A 27,238-nucleotide genomic window follows, 5' to 3' on the forward strand; every position below is an offset into this window, starting at 1 on the left:
TTGGCTGGCCCTTCAGCTTTTAGCTTTTAAGCTATTTCATTGCCATATGGTGCATTTTACTTAAGAAGAAGTTTAATTACTACAAACACATCACCTATGATGAATATGTGAGTTGGATAAACAACTGCTCTACAAGCTACTACCTGATGCATTAGTTTCGGTTTGATTTTCAATACCTTCGACTTGTACATATGCCGTGTTTCTTGATTTTCATAATACCATTCTGGGGAAGAAGTAGGTTTTAACGCGCTTGAAAACTCAAGTCACTGAAGTCGCTTTAATTGGATTCATCACATGTATAACTCGTTTTAATTTGATTAATCCATTATATTAAACGGAAAAAGTAGTGTTTAAAATTGGTTTCCAAAATATAACGATCAGTATGCATCAGGATTTAAATGCAACTTCTTCTATGCAAATTCCCTTCTAGTCGTATTTCGTGGTTGCGCCGATGAAGCTAACGTTCCGTATGGTGTAGACCCCACCAAAAGCTGCAGCACCCAAGGCCACGCCTACTGGTACTTTTGCTATGGCGACCTGTGTAATGATGGACAGCTGGGGAACAACGTGTACGATAAATACACCGGGCAGCTCACCAAAGACGTATGCGGCTACGAACCTGACCAAAAGGAACAGCCACCATATAGTACGTTTCTGTCTTACTGTATCTGAAAAAATCCAGGTTTTCTAAATGTACCCGCTTTTTGCCCGTGTCTCGTGGGATGTGCTGGGTTCGCGACAGCTTATATACAACTTTAAAATTGGTGAACACATTTTGAAGTTATATTTAAAAGAAGCAAAATGCAGCAGTCCTCTTTGAACCAGTGACGATGTTTTATCCTGCAGCTGTTGCAAGTTATGCGACGCATGTTTTACGGTTTAGTAATTAAATTCAGATTAAAAAATAATATAGCCGCCTCCCTTTGGCCTACTAGCGTGTTTACTATAGCAACATCTGCACACTAAACTAGAATATGCACAGACTGTGTTCTATATTCCAGACCCGTGTGCTAAGAACAAGTGCCTGAAGAACCCCAGTGGTGTCTACGCAGACCCTGACAACAAGGAGGGGTTTATCCAGTGTGGGTGTGGTCGTGACGGCTACGGGAAACCCTGCACGTGCTGCGTGCCTCTACGGCTCAGGTGCCCGTACGGCACTGTGTTTGACGAGTACAACAAGGAATGCACCTCCCGATACAAGTATGAAGCGGAATATGAAAAGCAGAAACTCTTGAAAGAAGAATGAAATGTGACTTTGGATATTTCTTCAAGTTTATGATACACCTTTGTATAAAAAAAAGAATTCTTTTGAGTGAACTCGGATTGAAACTTTAAGAAAATTGGTAACTTAAGAACGCTGCTAAAGGTATTGCTGTATTCTTATATTGTTGGAGGCACTACCTCATTACGATTCCAGTATTCGATTACCATATCAAATCCAATTATAATGTAGACTCTGAGCAACGCCAGAGTAACGCAATGGCATTTTATATAAGACATCAACGGTCATTCATCATATCATTATTAAAGGTGACATGAATTCAATATAAGGTAGGACTTAGATTTATGGAATTTTCTGTGAAGATTTTAACAATAAATCTAAAAGTAATGTGGCGTACTATAATAATGATAATGAAAAGTAAATGAAGTTAGAATTTTTATCTTGTTTATTTTAATTGGTCTGTAGCTGTGAATTACGAGCGAGATCCCAAAAGTAACAGCCAATTCAGTGTATATACATGTCCTTGTGCAAAACAATCCGTCGCATACTATACAAATATACACTGACCTGTACTTAATCACAAATAAATAGAACTCTTTGAGAAAAGATATCACAGTTTGGCAGTGCAGCAGTAGTAGTTTCAGTTCTGCTGAAATGCACTTGTCTTGCAGTCAAATTACCAGAATACAACTAAATGAAGAACCCGTCAAAATATCTATATATCAAGTCACGCACACCTTTCAGATGTGGCGTACCTGGTTAAATTGATAACAGATGACAGATACTTGAGACTTGTAATTCAAATCTTGACAAATGCCAGCAGGAAAGAGTTGTCCGTTTGTAGTGTAAGTCTGAACTATTTCCTGATCATTGTCTTTCTGCAACCTATGACTGATATCAAGTGGTGTTTAGTCATGAGGATAGAGGGCGCGTAGGTGCGGGCGTGGCAAATACTGGGCACCATCAAATCCCTCAAAATACTCGTCTATTCCAGGATGCAGGACCTGGGAGTAAGATTAAATAAAAACAGATTACTAAAACTTTAAAAAAACTGAAAGAACATTTGTCACATTAAACAATTTTGGTGACCTGATATACATCACAAATCTATCTCAAATTTTTTTTAAATTAAATATGAAAAACAACTACATTGAGCAATAATTAAATAAGTTCAACTGTTTTCCGATTATTTTCTGATGCAAGAGTGCTTACTTTGGTATTGGACAGTATTTCTATATTTTCTTGAGGCACATATGTGACTTGTGGCATCTCACGATCTCTCGTATCTACTAAGATTGCATAGTTTGGCATGTCTCTCCAATGCTGCATAGAAAAAACAATTTAACATAAAGTAAACAATGATATCTGGAAAACTAGCACAATATTAATTAAGACTAGAAATGTTTGGGACGTGTGGATATGTTTGGGATGTGTGAGCATAATGTTGTCAACAAGATTACTCTAATATCTGCACAATTTGTCTTATCTCTTCACATACATATTCTCTCTCTCTCTCTGTGTGTGTGTGTGTGTGTGTGTGTGTGTGTGTGAGTGTGTGTTTTTTTTTCTAATGAAAGATATTTTTATCATTCACCTTTTTATCTTTTGGGTGCATCCGCTGTAGCCAGGATTCTGGGGCCTAGAATTCCAACAATTCCAACACATTAAAATGCAATCAATAAATTTTCAAAAGTTTTCTGATGTCTTCTAGAGCAAAATGCATCTCACTGCTTAAAAAATTCCCATGACAAGAGTTTAAAAAGAAATGATCATTTCTACATTTTCCAGGCAATATTTTGTAAAGTTAAAATACCTTAGCTTTAGGATCCCAGCCAACAATGACACCTCGATATCCATGTATTTTATGTCGTATAACTTGTCCAACTCTATATTTCACATTTTCTTGCCTTGAAACACGCGGATGAGGGGAACCTAAATCAAACATTACACTACTTAGCAAATTTGACAAATAGCCAGGCACCAAACAGCAAAAAACATTACAAATATTTTTTTAAATCTGTATTTTTAAAAAATCTGATTTATGAAAGGAACCCGCCTTTTTACAAAACAAAGCCATCCAGTAAACATGAAAGCAAAATGACAGTTTGGCACTCACAACAGAGACAGCAACAACACAGATAAACATGTCAATCAGAATATATACAGGCACACAAAATGTACATAAAAAACAAGACAAAACAAAAAACTGTCAATTAATTTTGAATAAACAATTAATATACATCATTTTCAAAAAGGTCTACAAATATGTAATGGTGTCACTTATCTAGGTTAGGCATATCAAAAACATGTGCTTGAAAACAACAATTCACAGTGCATGGGCACGGGGATTGTACATAATTCAACAATCTTCTGTCTTTTGACAAAGGGTGTTATGAAGAGCTTTTTACAATCATACTGAAAGGGAAAATGATAATGCCAAAGGCAAATCTAATCAATACTGCCATAATAATTCATACAAGCACATTGTTACTGCAGCTGTACCTGCGAAGTATCCATCAGGTTGATCATGTTTCATGACTTCCACTGCCGGCGACTCCCCATCTGGTGCATCTGACTCCCCATAGCTGGGTTTGGAATGAAGATGCACCTTAGATATCACATCAAAGCACCATTTTTGCCAAGATTTCCAAGTAAAATACTTTTCATGGAAAGTCACTGCACTGTTTAAGATGCTGAAATAATGAAATAGGTGACAACTCTCCAGTTTAAATCATGATAATATATAAATATTAATTACATTTAAAAATCATAAACAACATATGAACAGGTGGGGGGGGGAGGCTTTGAACTGCCAGTCATTCATAACTATACCTAGAGGTTAGTTAAGTCAACACACACTGTGACAAATGCAAAAGAAGCCAGAGAACTTTGTTAATGTTGTTGATAGTGATTAAAGCCGTCCTCAGGGGCCTCCAATAAAACCAATTAAGAAATAAAAATTAATTGGAGTCTTTATTTCCACCTCTACTACTTCAAATCATTTTCTCTTTTTTTCTTTGGTTTTGTATTGTTCATTAAACAGTGCGGCACTTGACCTCCTCCCCTCACCCTTATTAACTATACACACCATCATCATTTTGCCTTTAGAGCTTGTACATTACTTATAACACTTAGTGCCCTCTCCACCCCCATCCCATCCACACACACACACACACACACACACACACACACACACACTACGTACCTTCTGAGTGCCACATTCCTCTGCACCTGATTAGAAGTCATCCATTTTGTGATCAGATACTGTGCTGGTACTGCCAGTAGAATTAGGCCAAACTGGAAGGCTGCTCTTCTATCCAGGGGCATGATTCACCTGAGAAAAGTTCATAATAGTGCAATTTATTTACCCACCACTGGCACCAGGAAACAAATAACTGCTTGGAATCCTACACAATGGAGACTTCCCAGCCCACCTAATATAATTTGAGGGTTTGAATCCAGGCTGGAAACAATCCCTGAAGTACTTTTTGCACTTAAAAGTCTTTTAATGGCAGTCTTCAATAAATGTATGATTTCATGGCAGCATAACCAGTGATGAATCTTCCTTTATTCACAGCACTGCTGGTAGGAAAACTAGTTGGCTTTTCAGCAGTATGCAAATTGGAAGCTGAGTGGTAAGCATTGAGAGCTCCCAATGTGCAGCTGGGTTACTAGTTTGCTGTGATTTTCAAGCATAAGCACATATAGGGTATGTCAGATACCATAGATAGAAGTGCTGATACATGAAACTTTGTGCCATAATACCGGGGTATCTCTTGCCAAATTGTGCCTAATATGTGATCTCAAATTTGATTTAACTTTAACTTACCTGTTTTGACAACTGATGTACATGTACATACAACAAAGAATGTTTCAAACAAAACACTGTTACTTAGTAATTTACACATGTCACTTACATGTATGCTCACAACAGTATCTTAAAAAAACTGATTATAATAAATTATAATAAATAATTTATAATAATAAAATTATAATAAATTATGATACATGTACTTTAACTTCAAACACATGTAAAACCAGTAGTACACAGTCACAGAGTCAGATTGGCATCAGCACATTTTAAATTTCAGTTTGGCATGTCCTAATTTTTTATGTATGGGCGTGTATGAGAAACAAGGTCTCTGCACTTTGTTAGCATGTCATAATTTGTGTATGAAGATGTATCAAGGCAATATCGATTTGGGAACAAAAACCAGTTACTTTTACCTCATTTTGTCTTTTGGACCCTGTCTGTGCTCCATGTATTAACCGTTGGTTGGATAATATGGCAAAGTAAGACCTCTTCTAAAGTTGCCTCAATGTGAAGAGTTTCTCTGACTGACATTTAATTTGGAAAGTATGGAGCAAATGAAGGCGTTGCAGTCACACTGAGCAAGAGATTGGAAAGGCCTTCGAAGCCGAAGGCTTAGTATTGTCTAGTATAACTTAGACACTTAACTTAGTGATTATTTTCAACTCTGATATATTTTTGTCTATATCGAAAATATTATGAGTTCTCCAACTCACCTTTATCAGACTGAAATATGCACAGTCCTGATTTCTCCTTCCATTAGGATATATCCGACGGTTAACACACAACAAATCAAAATAGTCCACGACTCCGTTCTCTGTTGTATCGCAAAGGAGTACTTCATTTGCTTTTGCGACAAGAAAATACTGCGTAAGTGTTTAAAAGGTTCGACATTACCTATATTCAAGACTAAAATAATTGAAACTGTCCAATTTGATTAATTATGTACCTTTTCACCAATTGTTATCAAAACTAAGATAGCATTTCAATTTGAAGTGTCGTATTTGCGCCCTACTTCCTTCTTGTCGAAAAGAGTCAGCGAGGTGTTTAGCAGACGAACAATGGCCTGTTGTGGTTCAATCTGCGGACAACAAACCAGATGTCATTCTTATTCACGCCTTTAAAACACGAAAAGGACGGGTGTGAGAGTAATAGGCATTTGTTATTTGTGTTCCTTCCTCCTTCATTTTGTCTCACAAGTTGACGTCGTTGGCCATTAGGGGTCTATAGTCTGATAAGTGTTGAAAAAATTTTGAAAAGGCAGTGATGTATTCGTTAATATTATTCTCTACCTGGGTATTTCTGCTCGGCATAGCTAACCTTTACTTGTTTCAAACTATACAGTTATTTGTGTACAAATGCACGTGCGTGCCAACGTCTCAGTCTAAAAAAAAACAAACTCGTAATTTGCTTTTAATAATAATAATAATAATAATTATTATTATTATTATTATTATTATTATTATTATTATTATTATTATTATTATTATTATTATTATTCATTTATTTATTTATTTATTGAGCTCTAAAATATGTTGCAAGAATAAAGTAATTTTTTTCTTCAGTCAAGAGCTAAATATTATACTGAAATAGTGTAACCCCAATATTTCGATGTCTAACAGAGGATCTTCATCTCTGGACTTATTTACTCATTCACAGAAATTCTGTGAGCTTGAGTGGGGTAAGTGGGTATTATATTTATTTATTTATTTATTTATATTTTTGCAAGGTTCCCGTTTTTTATCTAGAATATATTTTAATTCATTTTATCTATTTTTTTTTTATCTTATGCCCATCATTAAGTAACCAACCGGCATAAACACTACGGCACCAGTTACAAAGACAGCAGGATGAAACTTTTACGTAACTACGAGTATAAACCAAATGCCAGTGTCTGGTAGGGTAGTTGACATATGTCACTTCTCATTGAGATTTCATTCTTATATTGACATACCCCAAGTAATCCACCTCTTAATCCAACGCAAGATAAAGGAGAGTTTTATTATTAATGTGACTACGGATAATTAATTATCCCTGTGCACACTTGAATGCTGTTTATACTGGTGCAATGTATAAGAAATGAGGCACATTTACTACTTATTAAGCAGGCCTACGTACGTGACACTCATTAGACTCAGAATAAGTGTGACAAGGACATTATTTTAATTGTCCTAATTTTAACGTAAAACATGCGGTGGAACAGATGTCCCCTCCTACTTAATTCAAGTACCAATAGTGTCGATATTGATCGTGGATTAAGGTATACAATCTGCTTTAAATGTTAATCAGGGTTTATTTCATTAGTTTGTGGAAAATATTTCACGGAAAAATTTCTTTCATGAGTTACAAGTTTTTATATTTCTTGGAAACATTTTCTAAAATTTAGAAAAGGCGATTTTAAAATGAAGCGTCAGCGGTCTCCTTTTATGTTTGTCACGTCCTTTCATCTAGCCTATTCCCTTTTTATCGTGTTCTTTAAAGTCCACTTTCTTTTATACATCCCAATCTTTGTGTCCCTTTAATCCGTTTTAATTAAGGCAGCCAATTTGTATGAGGCAGCGGACAGTTGAAGCAACCTCTCTTTCATTAAACAAATCTGAGGGTTCATTTTTGAATTACCTTGAACTATCAAAGACACTTCAAAGACCCACTGCGCGTCACCGCCTTTTTGGTGTTTTCCTTGAACCATTGTTCAATTACTAATCGATATCCTAATCGTATTTCTGAGTGTGGCACGCGGCATCTGCCCCCCTCACTTTATACCTGAACACCAGATGTCAATACTGAGAGTGTGGCAGGTGTCAGCAGGTCACGTGACCATAGCAGATGCTGCCGCTGGTTATCTTAAAGCGGGGGACTCTTTGTAAGCATCTTAATTCATCCAGTCGAGGGACGGCTGACGTGATTTTGGAGAGGCCTTCGTGTCACCAGTGCCGTTATAAAATATGTGTCGCGTTGCTGAACGTTTATAAGTTTAGTTGAAACAATGGGAACATGGCATCTCAATTTTTCACATCATAAATTTAACTGCCCCGCGGCTGAAGCCTGGATTATAAGCATATACAGCTTCGGTTCATTTCAAGAACGCCACTAGCAATTCGAAGTTTGTCAACGACGCACAAGGAATCCTAACTGAGCTCCAGATCAACGTTATTTGCCGGAATACTATGTGTTAAAAAAGACAGATAACATTAGCATGGAGTTCTTGCTTAGGCTCTTGTCATTTCTCTGCGTGTATACATTTTCTAAAGGAATTGAAGGTAAGGATTTAGTATGTCATGTTTTTGTACATAACGATAACAGATAATTATGAAATATTTTTCCTCCAAATCGAATCGCGTGGGAACCTGCTATAAGTAGGTGCGCCACTGTGTGACAGCATTTAAAAACATGTGAAACACTTTCACGCCGAGTGCTCTGGTTAAATCACTGGTGCGCGGAGTTCAGTTCACACTCACCAGATTCAACATTGAAGTTACACAGTCAAGTGAACTGCATGCTGAGCTGGCGAGAATGAACGTGGCACGAAAACTCACACAAAGGTCCTATATATCATGGGATCCAATTATAAAAGATAACCGAGCATTATGATAGAAAATGTAAGCGGGAAACACATTCTGGATCATATTCATCTTTGTAAAATTTTGATATAATTCACGTGTTAAACAAGGCTTCTTAAACACCACAATATGATTCATCGGCATTAATAGCAGTCCGTGTTTTAATTACATTGTCATTTTCTCAGGCAAAATATTGTTCACAGGGTAACTGTCGCTGCAGGCTTTTCTATGTGCTACGACCTTTGGCTTTCAACTGTTTATCACACTACGTTCCCACGACTGTGATGATCCGGCTGCTTTTTATGCACTCTATAAAAATGCAAGTCGTGGTCGCCGATTGAAAGGTGACTTTGTACAAACTTGTTACGCGAAAAACTGCCCACACTCGAAACTACTTCATCTGGGGTTTTTAGTTTGAACGAGTGGCCATTATCATTAATTTTCATTTTTAATGACCTTATTCTCAATTTTTTGTAAGACTTGCAAGTCATGAAAGCTCATCACGGAATGACTAATATGCTGCATAACAGCGTCAAACCGAGAGAATGAGACTCGAATCATGTGTAATTATATAATCGGTCTAGGAATAAATGCGTGACAAATATGAATAGTGCATGCGGCTTGTCTTATGAATGCCTGGATTAATATGTTACAGATATTATTATGATCACACTATTTATGAAAAATGTTTGTTAGCTTAACGTCGTCCTGATTAAACAACACCGTTTAAATGCAAGCGCGCGCAGATGCAGGGCCGCTGTACAGGTGGTAGATAAAGTCTTCGGTAGCTCAGCATTATAGTAATTATGCGTATCGGTTTTTGTATAGACAGGTGCACCGTGCTGTGCTTAATGCGATAGAGAGGTAGGACGACCATCTCACTACACCTGTCGATATAGGGAAATGTCTTCATCAAACAGTAATAGATCACATTATTTTGACACCTTTTTATTGATGTTATAAGATTTTCCACACTAGCATTTGTAAAAGCCGTATTTTACAGATTAGCAGTAACATGATAAGGCATAATCCGCCTATCCGTATCACTAGTATGCCTCAAAGATAACAGAAAATAAAATATTCCACGAGGGCTTGATCTTTTTTTACCAGTTTCTTATTTTTGTAGTTTCTCACGGTCAAAAAAATTACAAAGTCAAAAAAAAAAAAAAATACAAAGTAGTACGAGCGCTCACTGTGACAATTCAAGTCCCTCAGGGCTCTAATTTTCTCACTTAACAATTTTTTATTCTTATGGTGAACTGCTGTGTCCCCCGTTTGAATTAGATACTTATGTTGTCTGCATAAACAACCGCCAGTCATTTTGTATGTAATTTGTTCCAGCAAGCCAGACTAGCTACGTGTGCTTTAAGGAAGGAGACAGCGTTCCACAGCAGACAGATATCCACTGCCCCGAGGGTCAGAGAATCCGCGTGCTCGATGCAATTTACGGGGTGAACCCCTGGGACGCCTGTTACTTCCTGGAGGGGGACTGCACCGTCCAGACCACGGACGCTGACCACTGCTGTAACCAAAACTCGTGCACCGTGACGGGACGCCAGTCTTACCTCACCAGTTGTGGGGGACAAAAGAGCTTTCTTAGGATTGTATACGAGTGCGTGAGAGGTACGTATTAATTAATTAAATTATTTATTGAACGAGCGGGGGTACTTTAAAATTTTTTATTTTTATGGCGAATTATTTATTTATTTATTTATTGTAAATATTTTTTCCTCTCTAAATCACAAGGTTCTTGTTTCCATTTTGCACTGTTTGATCCAGGATATGAAGAAAGATGGGGTGGTGAAAAAATATTAGAAGCATAAAGCAATACGCTCGGGCTCAGATGACTGCAGTAGTTTACTGTTCATGTTATTTGCGTTATTTTATTTATTTATTTATTTATTTATTTATTATTATTATTTTTTGATAAAATGATGAACAATATTAAATACATTGGAAAGCCTTATGTTATCACTGCTGCTAACATTTGTCTTTTCCCTTCCAGAGCATGTTACCTGTCCTGGTGACAGTCCCAGTAGCCACCCTGACGTGCTGACAAGGACTCTGTCCATCAATATTCCCGTCAGCACCACCACAGCGCCTCCGCCCTCGTCTCCCGCCATAGACACCTCCACTGTGAAAAGGTACTGGAAAACGTGGAACGGCAACGAGGCTCAGTCTAAAGCCACTAACACCCCAGATGGTATGTTATAAATAATAATGATAATATTGCAATAAATGTTTGGTTTCATAGTCTCTGCAACTATCTGTCTAACTACAATGTGGATAATAAAATAGTAGTATTGCTTAATGTAAAGATGCAAGAAAACCATCCCTCCCCTCGGAGGAAGTGAGAAAATGAGAGAGGGAGAGACAAAAGCTATATAGGCCTACTATGAACTAATCTCATTTAAACATGTCACGCTACAGCCCGCCCTTAAAGGCTGTATAACTGTCCAGAGGCCACCAAAATACAAAATATATAAAAAGTGAACCTGCACGCGTTGAGTTGTTGGTCAACACGGAACTATCCCACATTTTCAGTTTTTGCGCGGTATTAAAAATTGGTTAATTTTCAATATTGTGAAATAGATATTTGGTGCCGTTTTCTTATATTTTTTCGTTATAATTACAGACATTTTGCTATGGGCCTGTGTTGGAGCTGGTATAGTAGCAGTGTTATTGGCAATTGCAGTAGTTGTCGTCTGCATAAGGAAGAGGTGAGTTATCCACGTTAAGTTATTCTGCACTGTGGAAAGGAGTTGTAAAAATTAGCATAAATTGTTCGTTATTTTTCATCTTTTGTCTTATTGCATTCATGAAGATTTCAATATAGACAATATTGCATCTCACAATTTACCTAAGTAATCTACATATCAGTGAAAACGTTTTGAATCTTTCCAGGCAACTGCAGGACACGAAGTCGAATCTCCTCAAACCTAACGGCTCTCCAGTGTCTTCCAATGGCTCATCGCCGGAGAGACCCGAATTACAGACCCGATACGGTCCAGACGGGGATTCACAAGCATTTGAAAACTTTGTATGTAATAAAGATTCAGGACTAGACGTCAGTAATGACGTAGCTGTGACAATCTCAGATTCCCCTTTGGACAATGTTGGCGAGGACGTGACACAAGCGGTGTCACATTCACGAGACGCGCGGGACACGTCACTGGAACGTAGAAATAGAGGGGCTGCAGAAGAATACAGAGATACGGTCTGCTACACAGAGAGTGAAACCACGACGAATGGGGTCTCCGTGGAAGACACGTCTACGGAACTCTTACAGAATTATGACAATCAAAATAAAAACCATTCCTACAGTGTGCAGGATCCACACAGTGACCAGGATAATAGTTCCTCGTAAATGATGTCCAAGGAGGTTTTATCTCAATGAAACTTCGTCGTTTAGCACAAGTTCTCACCATGCATCATTTTAATCATAACGCCCTAGCACAAAGTGTGATTTCTGAGTATTAATGATATGACAGTGACATATGGAGGGTGAAAAACTCATTGGGCAGCTGGACCTTTTTTTTGTGTACATATATATATTGAATTGTAAATAATTAATTATTTATTATGCACTTTGTCTCGCTTAGCGAAAGGGTATTCTTTTCGGATTTTAATTGTAAAAATTGTCTATATTAGAGGACATTGTCTCTTATGCTTTAAATCTCTTGTTTATTTTTAAAATCACATAAATACTTTCCTGTTATCCTGGATTAATGTTTGTGATGTTATGCAAATAAAGTCCCGTGGTAAGTTAACGCTGAGTTCTGAGTACATGAGTGGGAGAACACCCCAATTTTATTCAAAATAAATGATATCGGCATCCTTTTAGCTACCCCGAGATCACATTTTGAAAAACATTGAATACATTACAAGATCCACAAACGGTCCATTTTAGATCCTTGATGTTTTGTTTTTTTGTTCATGTTCAGGTACCGAATAGACCTATATTCGTGTGCGTTTTAGACATTCACACAAATAGTCGCTTCACAAGGTTTCACTTACTTGGGCTTTCATAAAATGTCATTTTTAATACTAAATCCATTAGTCGTAAATTACCAGTGACTAGAAGTGGGTTAAGGCTAACCAGAGTTACACTAAAGCGTCTTATCGGGCGTCTTCTTGATGACGCTGGAGTTGAAGCGACTGAAGGCAACCCAGGAGAGGTTTAAAATTTTCAAAATCGTCTGATTTCTGACGTTTGTTTTAACGTTAACGCGGGTAAATTAAAAGCGATAGGCCTATATACTTCGATTCACTTGTCATTAGGTTATATTGGCCCTTAAATATGGGTCAAATGACGGGGCCACAATGATAGCGTGACCCGCAATACTTTGTTCAATCCATGACAGATAAATAGATGTACGGCCCCCAAGTATCATGCTGATCTTTGGGTGACACAGATTTTATGCAGCGCACGAAAAGCAGAGAAAACCAACAGGTTTAATAGTACACCGAAATGAGACTGGCACTATACATTATGTATAATATGCAGGCTATTAGACTGAGGAATTAACTGAGGAGAAAGAGATACACGTTCCACAAGGTGATATTCAACTCATCTATATTTTGAATTCCTTGTTGTAAAACAGAGAGCATCTTGTTATTGAGTTCTTGCTACGGAGTTTCCGTGGATGTACAGATAGGCTGTTGTTTAATGCTGGTGCAGCTTTGGTTAACACATGGTCTAACCAGCTTATATCCCCGTGCTAGAAACATAGCAAAGTGATGCTGGTCCATGTAAAAGGTAAATATAGACTTATCTGTAATATTGTTGCTTATTCATATAATCATTGTATGCTTTGTGTAAACCTTGAACCCATCATACATAATAAGTTGTACACTTGGGTCTAAGGCACATGTAGTCCTTTTGCAATGGGTTTGATCTGTGCAGAACACGGGGTCTACCTTTATTGCATTAGGGCATCTTCCTGCACGCGCCCCCCCCCCCCTTTTTTTTTTTTTGGGGGGGGGGTGTACCACTTTCAAAGAAGTTCCCTGTGAGGCACGTGCCTTGTCCAACGTTATCTGACCAATAAGCTAGGCAGAGAGTGTTACTTTTAAAGAAAACTGAAAGATTATACTGGAAATGAAATGAAGGTATTTAATCTTATAGACATTTTAACATTCACAGTAGGAATACGGTATTAGCCTGCCAGAGAGGGAGACATTGAAAATTATGCAGACTTATATATTGATACGTGCATTAGGGTTGGGTATTCTCTCTCAGAGAAGGATGTATATGAAAAAAATTGCTTCCAAAACCCAAAGGATAATGATTGATATAATCACTCAGCTTATGGAGTTTTTAAAACTCTTCCAAGCAACATTAGACTTTGAATTTTTAGAGGAAGAAAACGATTTTTAAAAAGCTTTTATCCAACTGTCACATCTCTTTTCAACAGTAGAACACATTATTTAAATCAAAGACCTTCAATTTGTTTTTACATTTCTAGCCATTTTTTACCTTTTCACCTTTTATTGAACCTGAGATGGTGACATTATTTCCGATTTATACGTATTTTATAATAAATATACAACAGCTGAATAAACCTTTATAATCATGTGTATGTAGCTCATTGATCAGGCAACATTCATGAAGAATAAATATTTTTTTCATTTTTGATCATTTTATTATTTAGAAGCTGTCTCAGAGATGAGTTCGCATGCCCCCCAAAATGTCGCAAATATGTCGTCCTCCATACAAGCAGTTACATTACAGAGACCAGTTTTTACAGGTGAGAGGTTTTCACCGTCGCTTGGTTTTAATTGTTTTTAATACCTTGGGATATTCATGTCAATATGAATCAGTGCATGAAGATATACAGCTAGTATAAATCATTTAGCACATCATTGAAACTGTATTTAAAAAAAGTGGTTATCGTGGTAATATTCCAACATCAACTACATGTATGCATGTCAAATAATGCTGTGTAGCTTAAACTCACTTCGTGAATGTATTTCTTTTTGTTATATACAAAACTGTCATTCATTGTAAGCTGTACTACAGTGGCAGATTTAGAGGGGGGTCAGGGGGCCGGGGGTCGCCTTGGCATCCACGGACCCCCTTCAAATAATTCTGGACCCGCCCCTGTACTATGTATACATTTATATTTTATCACGCATCAAACCAGGCCCATTGCCAGCGATTTTAAAAGAAATGTTCTTTTTCTGAAAAAGTGGACCTTTTACTATGAAACCCACGTGAACGTAGATAAAATTTTACCGAGAGGGGACCTTTTCCCAGCAAAAAAGGGGGTTCTTTCGCACTCCGACCCCCCCACCCCCCCCCCACCCCACCCCACCCCTCTGCAAGCTAAACAATTTTCATGAACATTGTACTTGCTTGCAGCCGCATTTGTAACGTCATAAATTAGGAGAAAATTACATTTCCTGAATATGCTGCAGCTTGTATATGGATAGCTACTTATAGCGCTCAGCCCGAATAGATTGCATCTCATCGAAATGAAAGCACGATTAAAAAAATTTGCTTTTAAATGCACTGAGTTTGTGTGAAAGGAAGGCTTTTATGCTGACTTGATGTGATGGTGGTTGCATACTGTGATCGCGGTCCCCTTTTTAAAAACAAATGTCGGGGAAATAAAAAGAGTGGTAATAATATCAACGAAATTAAAACAAAAATGTACGTGTAATAATGCTTAAAATGATGTGGATCATCTCTTCTTCGTTTAAAGAACAATGACGGCCTCACTCAGATGGCCCACGGTACATGTGGTAGAGAGTACATTCGCCAGTGGTCGGTAGATACAATAATGCAGTCGCACAGAGACGCCAGTTTAGATCTTGAACATTTGTTTGCCTTTATTGAGCACTTCCAAATATCTGCTCTTTTTTTTTTCAGGTGATTGTAGGGATTTTTTTCTTCACATGTGCCCCACATGGACTTCGAGTGGAGACTGCCAAGCCAAGTTACGGTTTATGCTTGAGTTTTGCCCAAAATCTTGCGAGTTCTGTATTCCCAGTTTTGCAGGTGAGTAAGAAGCTCTTTATTGCATTTAAATATTATTTTCTTGCATAACACGGGTTCTGAATAATAAGAAGAGAAGGCATGATGATATGATTTGAGGATAATTTAAAGGTGTATGTCTAATGTCGAGTCAAACCGAAAATTAGATCACACTAGAGCAAGAGGTCTTTTTGATGTGCATTGCGTATTATCGACATTTATAATAACATGAGATTTTATTTCAAACTTTTTTACCTAAATTTGGTGATCTTCCCCTTGTAGATATCTACCTAGAAGACTGGAAGAGTTTGATGGTATTGGTGACTTTGTTAGCCATCTTGCTCCTCGGAACTACCGTGTTAATCATATATTCCATCAAGTCTTCCAAATGGTAACTATGCAATTTTTAAACTGAAATTAATTCTTAATTAAAAGAAAATTAAATTGGTTTTTATGTAAATACATTAAAAACAAAATTGAAACTCCGTTGCTATCTAAGCAAAACCCTTATTCCAGTAATTGCTAGTGTTAAATACAAGTTGGTGAAAATTGGTTACGGCATCATGTATTATAAACCAAGTGAAAAACAAGTAAATACAATGCACGTAAAATAATCGTAACTTTGTCGAAGGAATATGGATTACTTGAACTGTGCATGGAAAGATGCGATGGAAGTTTGAACACGATATCAATGAATAGCAGTTGAACACATGTTAAAGTCAACTCATTAAAGTGAATATCTTAATTCATCTAGTTGTGGTTTGAAAAATGGCATAATTTTCAATGTAAGACAAATACCAATTTAAAAAAGTCATTTCCCATTGATTTAAATGAGCACTAGTGCGACACGCAGGCTATTTTTGTCCTTTGCCCAAGTTCTCATATAGGCCTATATACTGTAGAATGTTCGATAATCCCCTATTTTCATACACATATGATATCTAATCTATGTAAATATCTCTTAACATACACGCAACCATACACTTATCCACATACACCAAAAAGAGATCCTTACGATCTACTTTGATATCTCCTCTGAAACTTTTATCAAAAATTTGTAAACAACTGTTTTATCAGTTGATATCTTGTCCAGTAAAACAAACTGTCAAATGGACGCTGATGAAAACATTCGTTGGCAAAGTTAATTAAGTAGGCTAAAGAGATGATGTATTTATCGTGTTGTTGTTCATTTATGTTATGAACTATTTATGACTCGCTGGAGGATACTTGAAGCATGATCCGCACGTGATATCAAAACATTTTGTATTATGACAAATGTGGCGGATTTGTATTAACGATAGCTTCTCCTTGAACCTTTTCAGTTTATTCAAAAAGATGGTATGGAAGATATTGGATCTGGGAAGATCGCCACGGATAATTGAAAAAAAATGAAAATACCATATGCAGTATATGCACTATTTTAATGCCTGTGATTTGTTTATATTTAAAATAATATTTGTCAGGGGTTATAATAATTGTGTAGATATTGGTGGTATTCACAAACCTTTTTTAATTACTAATAAATATTATTGATGCAAGAAAACAATACCTTGTACATTCGTTCTTATGGTTTATTGAGGCACTGGAATTTAACCTGTCATATGTTTGAGAATTGTAGTATTTTTGGATAATCCTTTGTCGATTGCAATTGTTAAAATTGATTAATATCATAAATATATTATGCTTATTACCATCCATAAAAGGTCGAAATGGAATGTTTTTTGATATTATTATTGCAAAATACGTTATGGGTTTTAATATACAACTTTTTATTATATAAACTCATCACTTATCAACAAGGTCTCATGTTTTTAATTAATCCAGTTGCAGAGTGTTAGAGTCTGTCATTCTACAAAAAGTGCCTTAGTTGTATTTTTATCGAATTGTTTACAATCAAAATAAAATATTAAGTTAATAAAATCGCTCAGTGGAGCATGGACTCGCAAAATATATAATGAAGTAATTCAACCATGAATTGAGGAAAACGGGAATATTTGGGAAGGGGGCGGTCTTTGCATGGATGGAGAATCCCCCCCCCCCCTCCACACACACATACAAACACCTTCATGGTATTGTTATGCATGTATGATGTACTACCACTGGAGTTTACTATCATGCATGCATACTGTTACCTATTTCAAATAAGTTGACACGAAGGCATTTTTTAGCCGTCTGTAATCGTTCATTCATTGCCTTAAATTACATGGCTAGGGACTTAGAGTCCAATTTGTTCCAATTTGGTCGGTGTCTTTGAGGCATTCATGCAGCCTCTATCAGAGACCTTAATAATTTAAAAACTTCATGATTTTTTACATATAATCAATAAACACGATCCTTTTGAAAATCAAATCAGTTCATCCTGCGTCTGTTATCTATCTACAAAATAACGTGAAACAATAATCTCGGACAGAGATTTACCACAAACAAACAAACTCACAATCAAGCACACTAATAAACTTGAGAATTTTTTGTGCAAGTATTAAGCTTCAGAGACCGAAGGTATAATAGGCCCGGTATAACGGCATATCAATGTATCTCCCGGCAATTATTCACCGCACGCATTGCTGGGGGCAGCGCCTGGTTTGGCACCTCCTGCCGCAGTTATCAACAGTTTAGTACGGACGACAGAGGAGGCGTTCTTCCATGGGGTTTTGTCTCGAGAGAATGGATTCCTCTTAACATCAGCAACGGATGATGTATCCTTTGAGGCAGATTTTGCTGCTAACCATCACCACCGCCGCCTCCAAACAGTCAGCCATTGAAGGTAGGTTTACTCTGATTGAAAAATTGTTCGCCATATAAAAGGACAAAATGTTGTGATTCGATCTCATAAATTACTTCATGCATATGTAGGCCTATGTATTTGAGTGAAATGTTACCAATGACACGTTGCAGCGAATCAATCTCGAAGACTGCCGGAAATAACTACATTTTACATTTTTCAAGTATATATTCCATTTGCGACAGCATTTCTTGATGATTTGAAATGACAAAATATTCTCTTCGGGCTGTTATGACCTGTAGACATTTAGGCCGCCTACTGTCACACAGATCAAGTGATAGCCTATTTCTTTATAGCTGAGTTGGCTTTTTTTTTCAGTATTAGGGCCAAACCAGGCAATCGCTTGCTTCAACACGGCTGGACTTCAAACAGTGGACATTCGCTGTCCTGTTGGGTATGAAATCGAAATCCTTGCCAACTCTGCCCAATATGGTGTCAGCCATTTTGGCGTCTGCTTCCAGACTGTCACCGATTGCATTGCGCCTGCGCCGACCCAGAACCTTTGTTGCCACAGACAGTTATGTTCCTATTACATTCAGCAGTGGGGGAGAGTGGCTAACTGTGGAAATGCCAGCACCTACTACCAGGCTCGTTATTACTGTGTAAGAGGTAAGATATTGTTTTTATATTGTTTTATATATAATAAATATACAGAGCATCCCACCAATTTCATTCAGCGGGAATAGAACTACAGGTAGGCCCCCTCAAATTAGGCCTACCACCCTTACCAACCGTAAACGTATGACGCAAAACAAAGTTATAGTATTCATGCAAACTTCCAGGTTGATTTCCCCAATACAATCGATTTTCATTCTTTCTGTTCCACAGGGCGTCCGGCGTCATGTGGGGGAACATTGGCTGGTAGTGAAAGCGAAAGTATTCGTAGGAATCGTAGCGCAGCCTACCGCACTATTCTCTTTAAACGGCCCAGGAGACCACCTGTCTCAAGTAGTACCGCAGAGGTGCCAAATGTTACGTACGCAACCAACGTTTCATCAGACTCCATTACAGATTTAAAAATGCCATCAAGTACAACAACTTCGATTGAAACAACCACCGCGTTTTCGGTCACTTCCTCGCCCTCAGAGCTCCCAGGGCTCCAAACAACCATGGCGACACTGCTGACGAAGGAACCTATCTCGCATGTCAACTTGGGCACTCCAGCATCTGAAATACCAGCATCAGCTACCCCTGCTAGCAAAGACCCCAAGATGCAATACCAAGACAATGAAGCCATCAACAGGAGTAATTCACACGCCGTTAAAAACACAACAGTAACGCCTTTGGTTATGCAAACGAACATATCTCAAGATTCATATTTTTTAACGACTTCGGCACCAACGTTGCTTACAACGAATTCCTTGCCTACGAGGACCACCAAGTCACTACACTATGACCATTCAACCACAACAGAAATGGGAGAAACACCATCTCCTACTCCCCTGACTGCTACTACCATTAAAACCACCACAGCTTCTCTCCGCTCATCATTGCTCACTTTTCCCGCCAAAATAAAAGGAAACGAATCCTCCAAAAAGAAGGTCACAAAAATGTTAACTACAACAACTACAACACATTTCTTAGAAAAAGCACAAAAAACGACACCTGAACCAGAACACGCCAAAACTTTACAAAGGATGGCGTCGGTGACAACAACGAGTGATACGATGATTCCTGTCAGTTGGAAACCAGCAAAAGTTACCGCTCCAACCAAGCTTCAAACCCCCTCCACCACAAGGAGCGCAGATGCAAAAGTCCCATTTGAGGAATTTGGGGCCAAACCGGAAGTTAACCCCCCAAATCCCAAGGCCACGAAAACAAATCATACAATTTCGCAAGAAAACACAAAAACGAGGCCAACGGCTTATAATTGGACAACACGACTCACCAGCTCCAGTGCTCCACTGGCCATTACTGGACAAGATTCCAAAGAAAATATGTCTGTTGCACAAGTAGATACCACTAAAATTGAAAACCACAGAACGCTAGAAGACAGCCTGAACCCTGTGTTGGGGACGGGCACCGTTCAGGATAAAGAAAAACCTGGTGGTATGACAAGTGAGTTCTTTAAAATTTCTTGCAATCTTCCTGAATATTTTCAACTGCCATTATAGTTTTTTGAGCAAAAATATGTCTTAAGCAATGTATGCACGATAATATTCAATGTACACGTTGCGTTCCTGCGCTGACAAAACTGTCATTTATCATTTTGAATGTTACATATTTTGCAGCCACTATAATTTCTTCGGTGGCGTCCATGTTAGTCCTCGTCATCCTGCTTGTTATCATTGTCTACATTTGTAGAAAGAGGTGAGTCATCATTCTAAAATGCTAAAGAATAGCAGTGCTCTTTCCAAATCATTCATGGTTGTCATAATAAAAACATTTTCTTTTGTTTAGAAGTTCTTCCAGTTGTTCTTTCTTCAAATTAGTAGCTATTTAGCATCTACTGTTTATCATACGCCACTACCACATTAATTTTCCAGGAGGGTACCCAAAGACATCATCCAGTTTTACAACGCTGAAGACGACGACCACGTGCCCACCTATCAGAAGCCGTTCTACGACCTAGAGCTTGACGTGAAGTCCACCCAGAGCAACTGTTTGGGCGTCACCATTGGCTTTGAGGAGTGCTCAGACGACAATAGCACAGGCACAGGGACGCTTAAGAGCACGTGCACTACAACAATCAAGAGGAGCCGCCCTAGCAGCCAACGCAGTTCTCTTAAGAAGAAGCATGTATCTTTCTCAGATGATGGATTATCTAAAGAGTTTGCTGTGTATCACAACGGTGCATATTGTGGGACAGAAACTTTTGATGATGAAAAAGCTGTAGCCCTGGACGATTTACCTGCAAACGTCTATGATGACGTTGCCTCGGTGGATGCTTTGAACGATGTTCTACCCTGCGATATCATCGTACCTCCTCCCAAACCGTTCCGAGAGAGTTACAAATTTGATGACGTAATTTCCGAGTTTGTGAACGCGCAAATCTTGCGCCACGATGCACAAGCTGTGCCTTGTACCTCTTCTCCTCTGAGTTTAAGCCCAAGTAACGACTGCTTTGAAATGTCAGAGATGACAATGCGTGCCGACAGAAGACTCCCTTCCGACATTCTTCCCGACGTTCTTTCCATGCATACAAAACGAGACTGCCACTCTCCCTCTCAACAGCGCATCCGCCATAGACAGAATTCTGTAAGCTTGTCGTCTGCCTCCCAGCCATTCTTTGACGTCATGGAACCGACTGCGTTTGGCACTGAACACATTCCAGAGCCTTCGGTCGATGTCAGATATCAGTTTCCAAGGAAGAGATATCCAGAACTGGTCACAAGTTTTCAGTCCAACGGCTGGACTAAGACCCAAAGTGTTGATGATTTACTGGGATCTTATGGGGATCCGTTCCAGCACAACGCTGCCCCCCTGCGGCGTTCCACCAGCTTGTACTCCGGATCAGACCTCTACGATAATACCAGTCTGACGGGCTATTTGCGAGCCCAGGCGAGCCAAGAGATGGAAAAAGAGCTTGAGATGATAGATAATGATATTCACTACATGTTCAATTCTGTGGACAGGAGAAAACGCCCCAAGAAACCACGGCGACTCAGCCACCTGGACCTCTAAGGATACCTGCAAAGTGTTTTCGAAGGTGAATACTTAATGGATGTTAAATAAATAAATAAAAATGAAAAATAGAATGAAAATCAACAGTAATTATATGCTACCTGAAAATAAGACGGTGCTTACCGAGTGGATACCCAGCACCAGTTCCTATATCGTCTTTTACTCTATAGTCACTGTGGGGCTGGGTTTGTACATTCAGTTTACAAGGTTTTTGATCAAACGGACCAGAACATTCACAACAGTCACCGGAAGGAAAGCTTATTTGTTTTGCGCCTTTATGGGTCCTAGTTTGTATCATTCAAACCTTAGGCAAATTACAAACAAAAACGTGACTGAATTTTTAGTGAGAAGAATTAACACGCCATTCTGCGCATCACAATTCTGAGACATTAGATTAAAACCATCTTACATTACAATTAAGTTTTAAAAAACTTGCAGCATTTCACTGTTTCGGATTCTTTTACTGAAAACATTATATACCGGGTAATACGACTTTATGAAATAAAAGGTGATGTAATACAATGTGTGCGTTTGTGATGACCTTGCTTTTATCCCATGATTTCTCTTTATCAAACAGCAAATTAAAATCAATTAAATCCCTTTTTCTTTTAATCTAATCAGAAAATTGAAAATTTGGCCAAAGTAGACTATTTCCTCTTCAATGACTCTTCGTTATCATCCATATCCAAAAACACCAATAGCACTAGGCAATAAATGCAGGTTAACTGTCCGCAATTGATGACGCAGCCTGCCGCTCTGATTTCCAGAGATTTTAGCCGCCAGCACTTAAAACATACATCGTTAATTCCCTCAGGATTAATTCACCTCATTGCCTGTAGGTGGTGTGCATCACACGGTTCACGAATTGCCAGTTTTACCTTGTATCTATGAGTACTGACCCTTAAAGTGCGACGTCTTAGAGTCATGTACTTGAGAAGCTCCCAGACAAAAAGAAAAAAACAAGAAAGAAATGACCACTACTTTTTTCTTCGATGACTCTTATTCTGTTATTGCCTGAAACAATTCTTTATGTCATAAAGAAGGCAACACCTTGCATATCACTAGAATCTATAAATCGTGAGAAAATTTCCTCCTCTGACATAGTTAATTTGCTCAGCATGAACTTCTCCATGCGAAATGTATCATATTTTAACTTGTTGAAACAAACTTAGGTGCCTTCGTCAGAAATGAATCTAGGAATTTTGATACTGGGAGGATTATCATTTGTTATACCAGGCTGCGTCTTTCAAGAAGGTATGGATATACATTTTCATCTTTGTTTTCGTACTCAATACCTCTTCGTCAAAAAGTCATGCGTATGATTTAAAAATATTTTTGAAAATGCCTTTATGGTATAATTAGTTTAAGTTTATATCAGACTTCTCATCCCAGAAGTGCACACTGTATAGTCACCATGTTTCTCACATAATTTGTCTCGTGCTGAATGATACTCGTAAATTTTTTATAATGCGTTTTGTGGACGCTTGAATGAGGTCTGGGCAGAGTTATTGACGATCGGCGATCCGCATTAACGAGGCTCGGATATTGAATAAGCGTTCTGATAAAGCTTCTGAAGCGAAAAAGGGGAAACGTGTGAAAGTTTTTGTTCTTAAACTATCTTAATTTGACCAGATGCCACGTTTTCACTTTGCACAACACGAAAGCCATTCGCTGTTGTTCCGGACACAGCTGGGAGTTAGGGACATAATAATCAACCAGACATATACTGATATATGCTATATATCTGAATGTTCAACCGCAGAGCATTACGTCAACACTTTAGGCCTATTGTATTTGAAGTCCACGGGGATTGCGGGTTTTTAATTTATTTAATGCCGATTTGATTTGAAACTAGTTGATTATACTGTGACATAATTTGACTCACTGCATCTTTACAAAATTCCCCCCTGGATACTTACACAGGAATTCCTGCTTACCTGTTTCTCCGTTGTAGAGTATGTCTGCACTCTTACTTATTTTCTTATTTACCGTACTAGCACATGATATAGGCCTATATTCATGTAAATGACGAAGACAAAAAATTCATATAATAAGTAATGCATAAATACTGAACAGTAATTAAAGAATTAAAAGTTATCGATTTGAATACTGTATGTCCCAGTGTGGCGGAACTAGAATCCTGCTTAAGCAGGTCTCCATGTTTAGACTGTTCTTATTTTCTTTTTAAATGAAAATTACTTTGATAAGAGGGTGGGAAAATTCATTTATCAAAAGCTATGATTTGTTGAGTTGTTGTCGATTTCTGCAATATATGACAAGTATTAAAAATCAGGTAATAGGCTTATAGTTTTATTGAAGAACATCTAAGACAGACTAGACACGGTCGTGCATTCCTCAAGGACCTGAAAATAATAATAATGATGATGATAAATAGAATTAACTTAGAAAACTGTAATAATATAAAGTTTCGACATACTTCTCTACGACTATTTTAATGGTTATATTAGCTTTTGTAAATCAGGTGCTTACATTACTAAATAAAGTCAATCTCCTTTTCCACATCGAGCTGACTTAATTATTTTTTCGCTGTGTGGAAGATTTGCACCATGAGAAGTATCTATGCATATATTTTTTCCTTCATTGATACTAGTATATTTCGTACAATGGCTATGATCTTACAGTCTAATACTTGATATATCTAGAGGCATACATGTACAAGTAGTTAACGCTGTTCAAATGCTCGTCTGTGTGGTACAAAAATAATACTGGGAGAAATTAAAAGGAGTCGGTGCTCGCTCTCTCTCTTTCTCTCATGACAAGTAATTAAACTTCCGGTAAAGTTTATACTTGGTATCATTACAGTATCATTTAGGGATTACTGCATACAGCTCTACTTTCAAATGAATTCATGAATGTTTGTAAACTAGGAAGATAACCCGGCTTGATACCAACACGTGCGCTATGTTTTGTTTTAATTGGGTCATGGTAATATCAGCGTCACTGATTGGTCTAGAAGTTAGTTTGACCTAGTTGAAGTGGAGGTGCTCTGTGGGAAGATGTAAGCTGTAAGTTGCATGTTGTGTTGCAGGTAAAATGCTTTATTGTTTTATAAAAGTCACTCTTTTTTCCATACAGTTTGTAAGATATTAATTCAAACGATGAACCTTACAGGATCTCACGCATTGCAAAGTTTCGTGAGTTTTTAGGGTTCCTCGACTTAAGCATGGGGCTACATTCCAATTTTCCATTTCACAAATGTAATCAAGGAGTTATAACTCCTTGATTTAATTGTCTATGAAAATGAACGAGCTTAAACCTGGATACCGCAAATAATCATAGTCAAGTGCTTTTATACTGTTTTGCTTAATTACCAAAGTGTAAGATTACACTTGTGAAAGTCCAGGGCAACTTCATTCTTGGACCCAATGATTTTTGCCTCAGAACCTGTACAGGCTACAGCATGGGTAGGTATCCTATAAGTATTTAATGCTTTAACCAAGCATGTAAGGCCAAAAACTGAAGCAAGGACCCATCATGTTACATTTACTGGTATGATGGGTCCAAGCTTCAGTGAGACGTCCATTGTGATAAAAAATGCAGGATTTTTTTCAGGACCATCTCAAAAAAGACTTAATAAATGTGTCTTTTTTTTTCTTCAGTGAAAGTGCTCGACAGTTGTCCAAACACTCGTGTTACTTTCCAATGCCCTGGTGGTAATAAGATCAACATAATCAAAGAACAGTATGGCCACAACCCCTCTGGTGGCAGGTGCGGAGCACCAGGTCCTCTGGACTGTAAGATTGATGCTAAGGTAATGAAACTGATACAATAACAAGATTACAAAAATTGTAAGAATCTATACATACCTCTCTAGAAATCTTTTCTATTTTCCTTGTATCTTGCGAAATTTGACAAAATTTTGATAACATTCCAAATTGAGTTATTTTTTTAAGTTTATTTCAAGATTTTATATAGAAAAGTTATTTAAATATCTCCAGTTGATTTTACCTAGGATTCAATATGATGCTAGATCCTAGATTTTACATAAAATAATACAGTATTAATTTTGTTTCTTTCCAGGTCATCATACAGCGCTGCCATGGTAGGACCAGCTGTAACTCCTATGCCACCACCGGCCAGTTGACAGCTGCTCAGTGTGCGGATGTGGGATATAATTTAGATGTTCTTATCAACTATGTGCACATTGAATATACCTGTCTACCCGAAGTCAGTAAGTGCTCTTTATTCACAGTTTAATATGTCTCACAAAATTCTGTCATGAAACCCAGGATGCTAAAATAACACCATTAATTGGAACAGGGAACCATCCCTTATTATACGTCACAGATTAAAATTCCTGGCAAATCAATTTGGTCATCTTTTAACTAGTTTTGAACCTGCAGTGTCTAATACGTACTGCATCCTTAGCAAGGAATGAAACAACTGAATGAATCTTTTTTCAATTTGATTAATCTACATAATTTTTTTTTCAGGGGCAAGGTTGGCTTTGAAAGCGGACTGCAATCCAGGCGTCGACAGATGCGCTGACTACTTCGCTCTCTGTGATGCGCAAACACGATCATGCCAATGTGAGGAGGCATACTATGATAAAGGTGGCGCTTGTGGTAGGTTGACTGATAGTAAGGCGTGAAAGATGGAATGTTAAAATTGATCTAAACTTCATAATTATAAGTAAATATATTTATAGATGTTTAATGAGTTGGATCAGGTGAAATTTTATATTCCCATAATTTCTTAAGATTTATGCAAACTTTTGTTGATAAAATGAATGCTAATACATTTCAAGTTAGGTTGCTAATATAAACAAAATGCTTTTTCTAAAAACTAATTCATTTAGTTTGAATAATTCAGTGAATAACTGCAGTATTTTTAGTGCACTGCCTAATTATCTGAAGTTCTTTTGTGTCAGTTCCTAAAATCCTGTTAAACAAACCTTGTCAACCAGAGGAGGCATGTCTGGATCCCAATGCTTCTTGTCTCAGTGGCTTGTGCGTCTGCAATGAAGACAACTTTTATGACAAAAATGAGACCTGTGGTATGTTGGTTTGATTTGAGGAACTGTGATGAAATTTCTCAAGTGAATTTGAATTAATAGTTATTCTGGGAAAGAAAAATTTCAAGTTATTTTAATGTTAAATATAAAAATATGGATAAATTAACCTACTAGTATACTACTTTCATACCTGGAATTGAACCTGAAGCTTATTTCTAAGAGGTGCAATCTTAAAATAGCAGTTTAGGAATTTTACATTTTTATCTTGGTAGAATAAATTTTTAC

The 27,238-nt window shown here is 37.7% G+C and overlaps 4 protein-coding genes across 6 annotated transcripts in view; 3 read left to right on the forward strand and 1 right to left on the reverse strand.

Annotated features, from left to right (window-relative positions):
* Positions 1–1,644: 1,644 nt before the first annotated feature.
* On the reverse strand, positions 1,645–5,937 carry LOC106172087 (uncharacterized). The gene is made up of 7 exons (XM_013552679.3): positions 5,750–5,937; positions 4,428–4,556; positions 3,725–3,915; positions 3,036–3,154; positions 2,817–2,861; positions 2,435–2,545; positions 1,645–2,226 (listed from the first exon to the last, which is right to left on the reverse strand). Exons 2-7 carry the CDS (start codon positions 4,547–4,549, stop codon positions 2,131–2,133), a joined length of 684 nt encoding a protein of 227 aa, XP_013408133.2. The 5' UTR covers positions 4,550–4,556; positions 5,750–5,937; the 3' UTR covers positions 1,645–2,130.
* A 1,931-nt stretch (positions 5,938–7,868) lies between these two features.
* On the forward strand, positions 7,869–12,363 carry LOC106175745 (uncharacterized). Its single transcript, XM_013557874.2, has 5 exons — positions 7,869–8,293; positions 9,935–10,216; positions 10,599–10,796; positions 11,229–11,313; positions 11,498–12,363. Exons 1-5 carry the CDS (start codon positions 8,230–8,232, stop codon positions 11,958–11,960), a joined length of 1,092 nt encoding a protein of 363 aa, XP_013413328.1. The 5' UTR covers positions 7,869–8,229; the 3' UTR covers positions 11,961–12,363.
* Positions 12,364–12,501: 138 nt separating this feature from the next.
* On the forward strand, positions 12,502–22,494 carry LOC106175740 (uncharacterized). Of its 3 annotated transcripts, none has more exons than XM_087000643.1 (9): positions 12,502–13,352; positions 14,248–14,343; positions 15,468–15,596; positions 15,855–15,963; positions 16,895–18,336; positions 18,673–18,963; positions 19,183–20,412; positions 20,586–20,664; positions 20,841–22,494. In XM_087000643.1, exons 5-9 carry the CDS (start codon positions 18,264–18,266, stop codon positions 21,976–21,978), a joined length of 2,811 nt encoding a protein of 936 aa, XP_086856769.1. In that variant the 5' UTR covers positions 12,502–13,352; positions 14,248–14,343; positions 15,468–15,596; positions 15,855–15,963; positions 16,895–18,263; the 3' UTR covers positions 21,979–22,494. The 3 variants fall into 3 exon arrangements, with proteins under 3 accessions (XP_086856769.1, XP_013413322.2, XP_086856770.1); XM_087000644.1 differs by lacking the exon at positions 12,502–13,352 and adding an exon at positions 13,565–13,705; XM_013557868.2 differs by lacking the exon at positions 14,248–14,343.
* A 2,479-nt stretch (positions 22,495–24,973) lies between these two features.
* The window catches only part of LOC106172095 (uncharacterized), a 51,777-nt gene continuing 49,512 nt past the window's right edge, over positions 24,974–27,238 (forward strand). Inside the window, exons 1-5 of the mRNA XM_086999199.1 lie at positions 24,974–25,027; positions 25,599–25,750; positions 26,020–26,170; positions 26,433–26,564; positions 26,870–26,995. The gene's annotated coding sequence lies outside the window, so the exon portion shown is untranslated. The remainder of the gene's footprint in view (positions 25,028–25,598; positions 25,751–26,019; positions 26,171–26,432; positions 26,565–26,869; positions 26,996–27,238) is intronic.

The sequence above is a fragment of the Lingula anatina genome, chromosome 1 (assembly GCF_051362555.1).
Source record: "Lingula anatina isolate TDL-2025a chromosome 1, LinAna3.0, whole genome shotgun sequence".
NCBI lineage: Eukaryota > Metazoa > Brachiopoda > Lingulata > Lingulida > Lingulidae > Lingula > Lingula anatina.

What these genes read in the sequence shown, in the direction of transcription:
- LOC106172087 (XM_013552679.3), bottom strand. Translation starts at nt 4,549, where the DNA reads ATGCCCCTGGATAGAAGAGCAGCCTTCCAGTTTGGCCTAATTCTACTG. An exon ending in ACCTGATGGATACTTCGCAG is followed by an intron (nt 3,155 to 3,724) that starts GTACAGCTGCAG and finishes TGTTTGATTTAG; the next exon opens with GTTCCCCTCATCCGCGTGTT. An exon ending in AAATACTGTCCAATACCAAA is followed by an intron (nt 2,227 to 2,434) that starts GTAAGCACTCTT and finishes TCTTACTCCCAG; the next exon opens with GTCCTGCATCCTGGAATAGA.
- LOC106175745 (XM_013557874.2), top strand. Translation starts at nt 8,230, where the DNA reads ATGGAGTTCTTGCTTAGGCTCTTGTCATTTCTCTGCGTGTATACATTT. An exon ending in ATTTTCTAAAGGAATTGAAG is followed by an intron (nt 8,294 to 9,934) that starts GTAAGGATTTAG and finishes AATTTGTTCCAG; the next exon opens with CAAGCCAGACTAGCTACGTG. An exon ending in TGTATACGAGTGCGTGAGAG is followed by an intron (nt 10,217 to 10,598) that starts GTACGTATTAAT and finishes TTTCCCTTCCAG; the next exon opens with AGCATGTTACCTGTCCTGGT.
- LOC106175740 (XM_087000643.1), top strand. Translation starts at nt 18,264, where the DNA reads ATGATGTATCCTTTGAGGCAGATTTTGCTGCTAACCATCACCACCGCC. An exon ending in CAAACAGTCAGCCATTGAAG is followed by an intron (nt 18,337 to 18,672) that starts GTAGGTTTACTC and finishes TTTTTTTTTCAG; the next exon opens with TATTAGGGCCAAACCAGGCA. An exon ending in AAAACCTGGTGGTATGACAA is followed by an intron (nt 20,413 to 20,585) that starts GTGAGTTCTTTA and finishes CATATTTTGCAG; the next exon opens with CCACTATAATTTCTTCGGTG.